The sequence below is a fragment of the Pan paniscus genome, chromosome 21 (genome assembly GCF_029289425.2).
Source record: "Pan paniscus chromosome 21, NHGRI_mPanPan1-v2.0_pri, whole genome shotgun sequence".
NCBI lineage: Eukaryota > Metazoa > Chordata > Mammalia > Primates > Hominidae > Pan > Pan paniscus.
In genome coordinates, this window is record NC_073270.2 from 48402803 (window position 1) to 48417576 (window position 14774).

A 14774-nucleotide genomic window follows, 5' to 3' on the forward strand; every position below is an offset into this window, starting at 1 on the left:
AGCTTTATGTTTTGCCTCTTTCTTAAGCCAAGGGAGAGGGACTCCAATGGTGCCAACAGTAGACATCGTGTGACAGTGGGAGGGGAGAGAGGGTCTGCAAGAAGAAGAGATGAACATCTTATGCCCTCACAGGTGCTTGTCCGTCTGCGGATAATTCTTTTTTTTTTTTTTAAGGCGGAGTCTCGCTCTGTCGCCCAGGCTGGAGTGCAGTGGCGCAATCTCGGCTCACTGCAAGCTCCGCCTCCTGGGTTCACGCCATTCTCCTGCCTCAGCCTCCCGAGTAGCTGGGACTACAGGCGCCCACCACCACGCCCAGCTAATTTTTTTTTTATTTTTTATTTTTTGTATTTTTAGTAGAGACGGGGTTTCACTGTGTTGGCCAGGATGGTCTCGATCTCCTGACCTCATGATCCGCCCGCCTCGGCCTCCCAAAGTGCTGGGATTACAGGCGTGAGTCACCACGCCGTGCCCAGATAATTCTTATGGCGTCTCAATCAGAGGCTCCATAACCGAGTATGATCAGAGCAGGTTTTCTCCCTTCTTTAGCTTTCATCTCTCTTCCGTGGTCCTACACCCCAGAGGAAGCAGAGAGTGCAGCAGCAGCAAAACAAGTTCGGTAGGTGATGCAAGAACTGCCAGAACTCTTTCTCCACATCTTTTTGAGGAAGTGCTGGTCATAATCCATCTTCTGTGACTGCCTTCAATCTAGGTTCACCTGCACTGCACAAGCAACTATGTCCCTTCGAGCATGGTGTGGCATGCATGAAAGTCCCCTCCTTCCCTAGATCCTCGTGGTCTTGAAAATTTCTCCATTGGTCTTTAGAATCCATTAACTCTATGGCTTTGATTCTGGGTGGGATAGTGATTCCATTTTCATTTCTATTGGCTACTGTTTCCATGTTCCCCGAAGATTTATGGATCATCTCACCAGAATTACAGTACAGCAGAGATGGAGGTTAGATGTCTGTGTTCATACTACCCTCCTGCCCAGAAGGATGTCCCATTTTACTTCTAATTCAGAACCCTAAGAGTTAGGCCAAGTTATGTTCCTCCCATTTTATAGATGGTGCCACCGAGGCATAGAGAAATGAAGAAGAAAAACTCACGAGACTAGTTAAGTGATGCTGTTCTATCTTCTAGACCTTCAATTACCTCTTTTTATAATTCTCTGCCTCTACTCTGTCCTAGAACTGCATGTTGCCCTGAAAGACCCTTGCCTGTGGGACCCACAGGCTTTTCAGAGAACACAGAGACCACCTGAGGCTGCTTATTGCAGAGAGTCTGGATTCACTTCCAATCCCTTTCTGCTCTGGGCTTGAAAGGCCTCATTCTTACGAGCCTTGGCCTCCTCAAAGAGAGAAGGATCTGCGTAACATGGTTCTCCCTCTTACCTGAGACTAGAGACAATTATAAAAAGGACAATTCCCATCCCCCTTACCCCGTGCCCTATATCATGAAATACCCTCACAGCTACACGTCGAGGACTCCACAACATGCACACAGCCACATGTCTTATCTTCTCAGCAGTGATCAGAGCTTGTTGCTAAACCACTACTGTCTAAGAAAGTACACAGAGTAGCAACTAGAGAAATCCTTCTTAAAACAGGGTCCATCATGCTACAGTGAAGGAAATTAGGTTCTGACATCCTTTCCCCAGGCCTAAGATTTATTTCTAAATAATGTTTATTAAAGGGACCCTATGTTCCCAGTTCTCTGCAAGGCATATAACTTATCTCACTGAAGCTTTCCAACAAAATGGTGCATTATAATATCCCTTAGATGGAAGAAAATAAATTGAGTCACAGAGAGATGGTGTAACACATCCCGGTCACCCAGCTAGCAAGTGCCCAGCTTGAAATAAAAACCAGATTATTTTTGGCTCTAAAGCCTCTATCCTTTTCATTCAATTCTAATGACTACTCTCACTTCATTGAGCCCAGCAATTTGAATTTATCTTTTTTATCCCCCTGGAGAAAAGAGAGAGGTAGACACATATCACTGCAAGTAGAAATCCATAAATATGTAAATAAAATAGAACATGCAATCAACCCTCAGGTGGAGGGAATAGGAAGAGGGCCCTCCAAATCAACAGCATATGTGGTGTCTCTGGCTGTACAAAGCCACTTTTCACTTGGAGAGCTGGGACTCCGCAAGACTACAATGAAGTGGGTTCCCAGGCAAGGGGCCTTTGATTTACACGCAAGGGGGACGGGCTAAGATTACGTGACTTGCTGGATTGTTGATTTGTGATTCTGTAACTATAATCGGAGTGGCCTGGGGTCTGCGTCAAGCGAAGTTTGGGGGGATAAAAGAAAGCAATGTCTGGGGATTAAGTGAGACAATTGAGGGGCTGAAGACCTGTTTTTGAGATGAGGAAGAAAACCTGGGAGCAAAACTTAGAAGTGGGTGTTTCAAGGAGGCCTATTTGAGGGTGACAATGAGGAAGAGCTTCTTCTATCTAATGCTAGATGATAGTCTTAAGACACCAACAAGCTGGTACCCAAGCCATTGAAAGTGGTACCTGCAGGAGAGGTACAGGGCCAAGTTGGACCCATGTGGTGTCCCTATCTCTTGTCACCTCACCTGCTTTCTCCAGTTACTGACCTCGGCATCCACTGCCCTTGGTTCTCACTGTGGACTCCCAATAGTTAATGCTAGCAGCCTGCCTATTGCCCCTACTCTTTTAAACCTAATGGACACTCTGTGTATAATCCATCCAGAGCTGTACGATAACCAAGCTAACACTGGGTAGAGGATAATAGTCACCACCCGAGATCTCCAGCAGTGAAATGGTCTGCCATGGAAGAGTGTAAACTTCCCATCAGAGGCAGCATTCAAGGTGAGGCTGGGTGGGCAACACACAGCAATTCTAAGACCCAACTCCTATCACAGAAAGTCTGCTGTTGGGGATGTGCTGGAGGAAACCACACAATGCTCTAGACAAGAGAGTCTCTGAGATCCCAGACCACAGCATGAACTCTGAAATGGGATTTTCCAGGAGATGATGAACAACAAAAGAATATGGGTCCACCTTCAAGATGCCAATTAGTTCTGAGAAGTGGACAAGTAAGACTTCCTGTTTTGATATAATTATTCATAATCATAGCATCCATAACAATAGCAGCAACCAATAACACTTTGGTTCACTATAGGCAGCTAAAGAACATTTTGAGTTTGATATACATGATCGCATTTGCTCTCATACCTATATCTCACAAAAGATGGTGAATGATTACACTAAGGAAAAGAAACAAAATGATAAATAAAAATATAAGAAATGGATTATCTCAACAGAACAGCATGAAGACACAGACTGAAATTGCTTTCATCAGTACTAAGAAGTCCCTTTGATTCTAAAGTCCAAGTGAAATCAGGTAGTCCGCATGGAAGAGGCAGTTATCTGCTGATCTCTCCTGAGCTCCAGATTTATATATTCCCATCACCTGCTATACATCTTCACCTCCAACACAACATATTCAGACCTGAGCTCATTTCCTTTTGTGTTTTTCAGCTCAGAAAATTGTTTCACCACTGTGATGGTTAATAATGAGTGTCAACTTGATTGGATTGAAGGATGCAAAGCATTGTTCCTGGGTATGTCTGTGAGGGTGTTGCCAAAGAAGATTAACATTTGAGTCAGTGGACTGGGAAAGGCAGACCCACCCTCAATCTGGGTGAACACAATCTAATCAGCTGCCAGCATGGCCAGAATAAAAGCAGGCAGAACATGTAAAGACTAGACTGGCTTAGTCTACTGGCCTACATCTTTCTCCCATATTGGATGCTTCCTGTCCTTGTACATCAGACTCCAAGTTCTTCAGCTTTGGGACTCAGACTGGCTTCCTTTCTCCACAGTTTGTAGACAGCCTAGACCTCACCTTGTGATCGTGTGAGTCAATACTCCTTAATAAACTTTCCTTTATAGATACATCTGTCCTATTAGTTCTGTCCCTATAAAGAACCCTGACTAATACAACCACTCATCTCTCAGCCATCTAAACCGAAGCATGGGAGTATCACCTTTGACTCCCTACTCCCAACCCCACATCCCTCGATTCCTATCTGATCATCTGTACAGTTTCTGGTTTAACTGGCTGGGAGTCTTGCTCTGAACTCCAGCCTACTGGGCTGGGATGCTGCGCTACAGGCAAACACTTGACAATCTCCCCCTTAAGGGTTAAGGAGGAGGTATCCTTTGGGTTAAGGGAAGGATAGCCTTCCCTTAGTACCCCAGAATTTTCTTAATCAGTGACCTCTCAAAACTGGCAGAGCCAGAATGCATCCCCACCTGCCTTAGCTGAATTGCCTCTCTAGCATCTTCTTGTGCTACGCCCAAGCTTGTAGCCTACTGCTGCCAAGTCTCTGCCTGCTACTAGCATGTCCTTACTAAGCCAACCTCTGCCACCAGTGCCTAGCACAGAATTTGGCACAAAGAAAAGACTAAGTAAATGTTTGATAGAAAGGAGTGAAACTTTTGTGTAGTAGTTATTCATTCTCAGCTGATCTCCATAGTCACCAACCTCCCTACTACCCAATGCCACTCTCAAGAGGACACTTGTGGGCAGAGGAGTTCCCCAGGGCTGAAGACTCCATCAAGTCCTATGGTGAAGAGCTTCTTTGGCCAAGAGACCTAGCATTTAACAGATTGGTGACCTTCATCCAACGATTCTGAGTCTCAGTTTTCCTCCCATCTACATCTCAGAGCTGCTGCAAAGACCAAGCTATGGAATGAACATCCTTCCAAAGAGCCATGTTGGCTTGTCACTATACATAAGTTAGTGTAAAACTTGGGTATGAAATGACATCACTCAGTGGAATCCTTACAGCAAATTTCTAGGCTCAACCCCAGAATTTCTGATTTATTAGGTCGGGGGACAGGTCTGAGAATGTGCATTTCTAACAAGTTCCCAGGGGAATACTTGTCTTAATCCACCTAGGTTGCAGTAACAGAATACCATAGACTGGGTAACTTATAAACAACAGAAATTTACTTTTTATAGTTCTGAGGGCTGGAAAGTCCAATATCAAGGTGCCAGCAGATTAAGTGTCTAGTGAGGGCCCATTTCCTGGGTCCTCACATGGCAGAAGACATGAAGGAGCATTTTGGGGCCTCTTTTGTAAGGGCATTGATCTCATTCATCAGTATTCTGCCCTGATGACATAATTAGTACCTAAATGCCCCACCTCCTAATATCATTATTTCGAGGGTTAGAATTTCAACATATGAATTTTAAAGGAACACAAGTATTCAGTCTATAGCAATACTGATGCTGCTGGTCGAGGGACCACACTTTGAGAACCACCGCCCAAGATGATTCTAAGACCATTTCTCTTTCCATGCTGACGATGTTTTTCCTCCATGAAGCATGCTATTTCAATGCTTGCCTTTATGTTTTACCTTTTTTTGCTGTTTTGTTGGAATCCTAACCCAGCCTGTAAATTCCTCTGGGCAGAAATTATACCTTCCACTCTACATACTCTCTCACTTTCTGTTTTGTAAAATAATGAGTACATTTCCAGCGTGATTAATAATAGAATAGGAAAAGGAGGAAAATCTCAGATTACCAATGCCAATAAACAACACCTACAAATAGATACCAGCCCTGGAATTCTCTTAAAAATTAATTACAAGGCAAAAAACATTCCACCATCAGTGGCGATGCGGGAAGGAAGATTATCTTCTTGATGACACATTTTGTAAAATGTGAATTATTCAAGATTTTAGCTGTAACTTAAACACCAACGTTTTTTAAAAATAAAATACCACAATTGCATTTCAACTCATAATTTTTATATTGATAGCCAGATTATTGTGTTTTCAACATGTAAAATCCATTACACAGTCATGGCAACAGTTTGCAATAGACTGTAAATCTTTATTGAGATGATCATCTTGCGATTGAATTTCAAAATGTATTATATGATCATCAGCAAATAAGTCCACGGGGGCTGCTAAAGTACTCTGAATATCATTTATAAAGATCAAAAACCCTGGAAACTCTTACATTTACCCTGTGGAAAGAGAGAAATCTCATCAGCAGGATCAAATCAATTATTTTTATGGATGAATATTGCATTGCAAAGCTGAGATAAGGTATTACCCAGTTTAGTAACATATCATTATGTCCTTTTAAAGTAGTAAGTTTCATAATCAGGTTTCAATGAGGAATTTTACCAAAGGCCTGTTTTGAAAATAATCAAGAAAATCGCATCTCTGTTCAGCATAGTGGTTCAATAACCTTACAAGGAATATTTCCAAGCAACAAAAATACCTGGGTTACATACTACCATGATACACCACTGAGATACTTAAGAATGGTTATAGCTAATTCCACTACAACTCTTGTTTTGAAAACGCAAATTTGTTCCAACCCAATTAATATATGAAAGGGCAATTTGAGCATAACACGAATTCTGCATTTGCTTATGTGTGATTTTGTATGTGAGAAACATTAGTGAAGGAGAAACCTGCACCCAGCAGAACTGAGCCACCTACAAATACATGCAACACACACCAACCCCTACCTGGCCCCTCAGCTCACTGCCTGTGTTCTGAGCCACACCTTTTTCCCCAATTTCAGACAGCTTTCCTTCCACCACTTCACAGTCACTCACAGGCTGCAAGTCACTCACAGGCTGCAACCTCCCTGATGCCCACTTCCACAGCAAACTTCAGGTCTTTTTCAAGGTAACGTACCATCTGTGTTGAGCATCCCTTATCCAAAATGCTTGGGACCAGAAGCATTTCAGATTTCAGATTTTCTTGAATTTCAGAATATTTGCCTATACCTAATACGATATCTTGGGGATGGGACCCAAGCCCAAACACAAAATTCATTTATGTTTTATATATATCGTAGGCAATCTTATATAATATTTTAAATAATGTTGTGCATGAACCAAGTTTTTGTATGTCGAACCATCAGAAAGCAGAGGTGTAATTATCTTAGCCACTTACGTGGACAACTCTGTGCTTGTCTGTCATCACCATAATTCCTGACTCCAAATGTATATGCTATCGATAAGTAATCATCTTCTTAAGCTTATTCACACATAAGTGCTTAACAGTAAAAAAGAATAAATGATATGTCATTAATACTGTGAAATATTAATGTGTTCAGGTTAACTGAGCAGCACAGTAGACTCAGCAGATACCTGGATCAGCTGGTGAATGTCGGCAACAAACATCCTGGCTTTCAGTCCTCTCCCTGTGATGTTGTGCTTTGATGAAGGGTTCCTATACACCACATTTTATTTTCTTAGGTGAGAACAAACATCAGAAACAGTTGAGGAACCAGGAAGTGGATCCTCTAGGGATAAAGAGGCATTCTGCTGGATGGTTTTTAAAAATGTTTCCTCCAGAGTCATCTGCCTCATTAACAATGATTTTTGTCTTAGACGTCTCTGATTTTATAAATTGACGTGGTTTCCTGTTCTGCTATGAATGCATACTGCTCCAGTCCTTCCATAAGTTCATCACCAATGCTTGCCATGTCATCTACAGGCACTTTTTCTGCAGTGTTAACAATGTAATCTTCATTGGTGGTATCGTGTTGGCACTCAGTAAGTTTCAGATTCTGGAGCATTTTGGATTTCCGAGGTTCAGGTTAGGAATATTCCACCTGGATGGATGCATTTCTTAGCCATTTCACGTGCATAAAATTGTGCCACCAGTTTTACTAGATTCCCCTCTTTTTTGATGTGTCACTAAGGAAGTATGAATATGGCCCCTAGCCCCATTTTTTCCATAATCCCTGTGGTTTTCATTTTGTAACTTGACATAGTGTGGTGATTTTTAGGCACCTATATGTCAAGTCATGGCAGAGCTGTATGCACTTTCCCTTGCTGCTTGTTCCATGGTTCCTGTACTGATGGATCCTTCCCCTCCACCCAGATGCCCTCAGTGACTCCTCTTTGTTTTCTGAAACCCATGCTGCCTGCTCCCCTGAGCCACACCCGCCTCCACTAGAACATCCCCAGCTGTATATACAATGCTCTCTCTCTCTCTCTCTTTTATTCATCATGATGTGGCCAAAAGTCAAAGGCTGAGAGTCAGAAAATCTAAGTGTAATTCCTGACCGTACCACTGGCCATTCTATGACTTTGGACAAAAAATTTAAAAGTATTGAGTCTCTATTCCTTTGTGCATATATAAAATGTAAGTACTTACAGCAAAAGTTTACTTGGTGTGAAAAAAACATATAACATAAATAAGGTAATTTGCAACAAATAAAGAGCAAGTTAGTTTAATTTCTTGAGTTGCATCCGGAGCCAGATCATCTCAGAGGTACAGTGAGACACATGTTGTTAGCCAATAGCCCCTGATTAGAAATGCAGTAGAAGCCAGGAGGCCTGGGACACAGTTGGATCCAGAGAATCTCTCCTCTTAGACACAATCTCAGCCAGCAAACTCTTACATGGCATCCAGGAATATCAGACAGACAGGTGTAGTCAGTAACCCATAGAGATAGAGTGGAATCCAGAGGACCTTCAGAGGAATAGTCCCAACCCAGACTCTTAGGTAGGGATAGGAGCCTCCAGGGGATACAGAGGCAGGAAGCTCTTAGGGACTAAGGTAGTTCCAGAAACAATTCAGAGATACTGTCAGAGCCAGGAGGCATGTAAGACATGGTTGGCAACAGAAGCCCCTCGGAGACAATTCTAGAACCAGGAGCCATCAAGAAAATTTTCAAAACCAAGGGTCACAGGCCCAGCTCAGGGAGCCTCAGGAACAATGTTAGAATTAGAAACACATTAAAGATACAACCAAAACCAGAAGCCCCCAAGGACATAGTCTAAATGAAGCCTTCACGGGGCACAGTCAGAGCCAGGAGCCCTCAGAGAAAAACCAGAGCCAGGAGCCCTCAGAGAAACAGAGCCAGGAACCCTCAGAGAAACACGGCCAGGGCCCCCAGAGACACAAAACCAAGAGCCCTCAGAGAAATTATTAGCATTAGAAAGCCTCAGACATACAAATGGCACCAGGAGTTCTGGAAGACACAGAGCCAGTGTGTCTCATCAGAAACACTATTAGATCCAGGAACCTCCCATGACCCAGCTAAAGTCAGGAAGTTCTTAGAATCACAGTCAGAGCTAGAAAGCCCCTAGAAATGCAACCACAGCAAGAAGGTCCTCTAAAAAACAAACAAAAAAAACCCCCAAGGCCTTGATCCTTTTTATCCACAATAGGAAGCACATTCACATTCAAAGAAAATTCGGAATTATCTGTCACAGGAAGGCAAGAGGAAGGCAAGGGGAAGGCCAGTCTTGGCAACAGCACAGCCTCTCATAATGGAGCCTGGGGAAAAAAAAAAAATCTTACCTGCACACTTGGTCCTGGTGGTGAGGGGAGGCCCTGGCGGTCCCGTACCCCCCTCACCTGGTCGTGTGAGGAGCACTCGGATCTCATACTCAACGTCGGGGTCCAGATGCCACAGCTTATAGTTGGGAGAGTCGACTATGTGGGTCTCTGCCCACGTGCCTGTGGTGGTGCGATATTCCACTTCCTTCAGGATGATGGGGCCATCCCCAATGATGGAGTTGGCATTTGGCTTGATCCACAGGTATGTGGCCCCCACAGCCAGCAGCTCTGGGGGAGCAATGGGCGTGGGAGGCTCTGTAAGACAAACAATCGAAAAGGACTGTCAGATTCAAATGATTTACAGAGCAGACTACAAGCACATGACGACAAGGGACAGAATTCTCGATGTAGCCACACAAAAAATAGTCAGAAAGCCCTTTTTGTTTTATTTTATTATTTTTATTTTATATTTTTGAGATGCAGTCTTGCTCTGTCATTCAGGCTGGAGTGCAGTGGGGCCATCTCGGCTCACTGCAACCTCTGCCTCCCTGGTTCAAGCAATTATCATGCCTCAGCCTCCCAAGTAGCTGGGATTACAGGCACCTGCCACAACGGCTGGTTAATTTTTGTATTTTTAGTGCAGATGGGGTTTCACCATGTTGGCCAGGCTGGTCTTGAACTCCAGACCACCTGAGGTGATCAGCTCGCCTCAGCCTCCCAAAGTGCTGGGATTACAGGCATGAGCCAACACGCCTGGCCTGAAAACCCTTTTAAATCCCATTCATGCCCTACTTTAAGGGTTTGCATGTAAGTACCTGAATCAGTATTTCTTCAATAGCTATATTCAATGCCTACCTTATCTCCTTCATTTAAAGAAATGAAAGAAAGAAGGCCATGTGAGGAAATGGTTTTCCCAGAACACAGCAAAGCTGCTGGGTGAATACTCTGTTTTCTAGCCTCAAAGGAAAACCTGCTTTTGCTGAAGCAAAGTTTGGCACAAAACCAGGGGAGCCTGAGGTCTATAAACATTTCTTACATAGAACACATAGATTGTTAATGAAGTTCTTTCCAAAAAGTGATATGAGCCTAAGTAGAAAAAGAATGATGGCACAGCAAGAATTCAGCTTCTGCCTCAACCCCAGCAGGTTTCTTCCAGCAGAGAAAGTCATGGGTCACAGCAGACCCAGCAGGAATGAGGGGTTAAAGGAAAAGTTGTGCTGAGTTATCGTGCATCTACTCTGTGCTGCCACCTCTCTTCCACTGAGTTCCACGCAGTCAGCTAAGTAGACCAGAGGTTCAGCAGGCTTGGATTGTAGCCTCTTCCTTGCAATTATTAGCCCATGGCAAAGCTACAAAAATTAACACTTATCTTGTACTTCTTATGTACTTTAAAATCTCACACGTATCATTCATGTAATTCTTGGGACAACATTATCACCTTCACTTTAACGGGGAAAAAAAAAAACTGAGAACCTAAGAAATCAGGTCACCTAACCAAGGTCATGGAGAAGGTAGTGTAGGATAAAACTTATATCTGCATGCCTTCCTGGACCAACTTGCACCAAGGAAAGCTGTCTGCCTCTTAATACTCATCTTTAAAAAAATCAAACTGAATATATTTGTTATTTTTATTTGCAGTAAAAATGGCAGAACAATAAAGAAAATGGAAGAAAGAGAAAATATCTCTAACATCCAACATAGCCATTTTTATTCTTCCATGTCCATTCCAATATTTATGTACTGACACATTTTTTGTGTTGTTATAATAACACATAGACCCAATGTAGATTTATTTTTCTTCTTTCACTTATATTGTAAGGATTTTTTTTTCATATACTGCTTGAGCTTTATGATCAATGTCTTTAATATTTGCATAACAATCCATCAGGTTATCACACTAACTATTCTCTGATTGCTGGACCCATGAGTTGTTCATGTTTTGCTATGGTAAATAATGCTGCAATGAACATCTTTGTGCAAAGACTTCAGTCTGTCTTATCTCATGTTTTCTTAGAACCAACTGCGAGGAATGGGATTATATGTCAAAGGGTATGAACAAGAGGAAATGAAGAGTAGAACAAGGAAGAGGAGAAAGGGCAGGCACAGAGGAGGCATATGAGGGTAGAATACAATGTGCATTTGTTTGAGAATATTTCACTTATAGAGGGCCTCTGGGTTGTTCACATGGATAGAAGGCAGGTATACATTTTAGCTTGGAACTCAGGTAAGGGCTTTGAGATAGAGACGCACTAAGCATTTCCCTTCTAATTAATTACCTAGAAGCAAAGATTCTCTAGAAACAGAATAATTGCTATGAAACAGGGGTGGACAATATTTTCTCAGTGTGACTCGAAGCAAATCTTAAGGGACAACTCCAGATTGCCTCTATTATAGCCTGCCATTTGGTCAGAGAAGGAAATTAAGCAGATTAGTCAAGCTAGATGCTTTTCTTTACAAAGCCATGGAGGTTATTACTCAAGACCTTGTTATCTCAAAGGTGTTTGCAAATTGATTTTTGGATAATTTGTTCCAGGTAGAGAAGCTAGGTTGGCAGGCAGATAATTTCTAAGCTCATCCTTTGTGCATGTTAAATATATGGAACCTTTGATTGCCATTATCAACTCTCCAGAGCTCCCATCAGTCTCCAATGAGGCCCCAGGGGTGATATTTTGCAGCTCTGTGATGACTCTGCCCAATTCCTTAATATAATTATTCACAGACTAGACCTCTACAGAATTAAGAGTTGCAGACTTCAATAGTTTGGAGGCTGAGTGAGTGGCCCCATTTAGTTCTTTTCCATTGACTTTTCACCATGGTTTTCTGCTCTCCTATTTCAGACAGCCTTATTCAATTGCTGACCACCAGAAAGAAAATAAAGTATTAAATCTTTCCAAATGGTTAGCTTCTTTTCATGTATTTCTAATGGCATGTGCAAGTATAGTAACAAACATCCCCTTGAGTATATAAATGTGCCTATCTCAAATGACTTGAGACTTCACACATTTGTGTGCAAATTAGCCACACGGTTATCTCTCTCTCCATCCCCTCAAGAGTAGACCATGTAAGTTTATCACGGTGTTTCCTCTATCTGGCACCAAGGAAGCCATCAGATTATTGTGTGCTTTATTCTTTCTTTTTTCAGTGATCCATTGATTCATAATTGGCATTGTTTAGAAGGCACAGGTACTGGTGGTTCAAAGAGAGAGAAGCAAAAATATAGCACAGAATGTTTTTGGTAAGCAGCACATTATTTTAAAAATACATAGACAAACCCTATCTATTTATATCAGTTCTCTATCTCTAAGATGAACTCTTCAAGAAGACAGTATAGGAAATGTACAGGGCCATCCAGTCCAATGGCTAGAGTCAGCAGGGAGGAAAAGGAAACCCCTGTGTATCTCATTTGCCAGACAGAGCACTGAGCGCATGAAATTTAATGCAGCCAAGTAAATCAGTGATAACAAAGTGTAGTAAAGTCATGATGGGGGTGGCAGAGGCAGTTTTGAAGCCTGTGAAAGGACCCAATCTGGTCTAGAGGTTAGGGAAGCTCTTGCAGAGAGCACTTAGGGGAGTGTTCTGCTGGGACCACTCATGTTGATTCTATGAACAAAGAAAAATTCCTGGGGGTCCCCTAGTTCTCAGTTGCTTGGGCTAGACTGGTCAACAATTAAAACGATGTGTCCTGGACACTCATTCATTCACTCGTTCTATGAATGTTGAGTCCCTGCTGCTGGTCACACACTGTCCTAGGCACAGACACAATCTTGGCTGCATGGAGCTCCCCTTCCAGCCTTCACTCGAGGATTGACAAAGAGAAGTCAGGAGAGAAGGAAGCTGACTCAGAAGCTGTTGAGAAGGAGGGCATTCGAGAATGGAGAGGCCCTGGGAGCCAGACCTAGGTAAGAGCTTATGGATCCATAAAAGGATACACATATACACAATGGAACACTGCTCAGCAAGAAGAAATGAACAAGCTGCAGACACAGACACACACAACAACATGAGTAAATCTCAAAAAAATTCATGCAAAAGAAAAATAAAAGAATGCATGATGACCCCACTTATGTGAAAAGTTCAAGAACAAGAAAAACTACTCTATGGTGATAAAAGCCAGAAGCATAGTGACCTGAGGGGCAGGTACTGACCAGGACAGACCCTGAGGGAAGTTTCTGGGATGTTAGAATGTTCTCTATATATTGATTTGGGTAATTAAATAACAGAAATCAAAATAGTGTTACTATAAGGGAGATGACTGCCTGAAAGAAGGCATAAGAAAAATTTGGGAAGTTATAACCATTTCTGTATCTTAACTGGGGTTATGTAAAACTCATTAAACTGTGAACTTTAAACAGAAGTATTCTTATGCATATAAGTGATACCTTAAAAGTTAAAAAAAAAACAAAAATATGGATATGTGACTCACTGGGTGAAGAGAATGCCACTAATTACCTGAAAGGGAACCTCAGAAAATTGGGAGAAAATGAGCCTTTACTCCTATACCATTCCCTCTTATCAGCACCATCAGATGCTTGAATTCCTAACAGTTTTTCAAACAAGAGGTTGTTCAGGCACACACCAGTTTCTTATCCATGAGGCTTTTCACTTCTAACACAACCAATGCCCTCTTAACAGACTCCAAACCATCATCTGTGCAAAGCCAAGAGTAAGTGTTTAACATCTGACAGCACCCTCTGCTCACAAAGTTTGCAACTAAATTAAGGAGGAGGAAGTCTTGCCTTCATGGAGCTGAGGGCTGAGCTGGGAGATGACATCAGTGCCTTCCAGCCAGGCATCAAAGCGCTGCGAGGACAAGGATGCCAGGAGCCATCCATGAGACCTGGGCAGCAGCGGCCCTGAGCTTCCAAGGCTCTCCTTCAACATGTAGATGGTGAAGTGACCCCTTCCTGTAATTCTGCCACATCCTCAGGCATCAATCTCCAGAACAATTCTGTCTTTCTTTTCCCTGCTGTGAGCACTTGTAACAGTTTGACTCCCTAGAAATTCCTACAGAGAGCAAAAGTGTTTCAAATAGCTGGAGATGGAGCTGTGCGCATGTACTGTCTGCTCTAGACAGAAATCAAACGTTTTGAGAAAAACCAAACGTTACTAAGATGTGAAGTGAGCCTTGATATGATGAAGGTGAGTATAACCTGGCCTCCAACACTTTACACCACATGCCTCACCCCACCTGATCACCCTTTTAATTGCATTTCTATTCACTGACCCTCCAGGTCTGTGGGAATGCCTCCACCCACCCAACCCTAGCCACCAACACAAACACATTCATACACAGACAGAAACACGGTTGTGCCATTCTCATTTCCAGACTTTTGTCTGTGCCATTTTTCCCAACTAGAATGGCTTTCCTTTTACATGTTTTTTTTTTTTTTTTTTTTTTTTGAGACAGAGTCTCACCCTGTCACCCAGGCTGGAGTGCAGTGGTGCAATCTCCACTCACTGAAACCTCCAACTC

At 42.6% G+C, this 14774-nt stretch overlaps 1 protein-coding gene across 14 annotated transcripts in view; it reads right to left on the minus strand.

The window, feature by feature from the left end:
• PTPRT (protein tyrosine phosphatase receptor type T) overlaps positions 1-14774 on the minus strand; it is a 1127644-nt gene that overhangs the window by 601885 nt on the left and 510985 nt on the right. For all 14 annotated transcript variants that reach the window (XM_034947434.2, XM_034947430.2, XM_055104674.1 and 11 more), the window contains exon 7: positions 9323-9616. In XM_034947434.2, coding sequence (XP_034803325.1) covers positions 9323-9616 — 294 coding nt within the window. The remainder of the gene's footprint in view (positions 1-9322; positions 9617-14774) is intronic.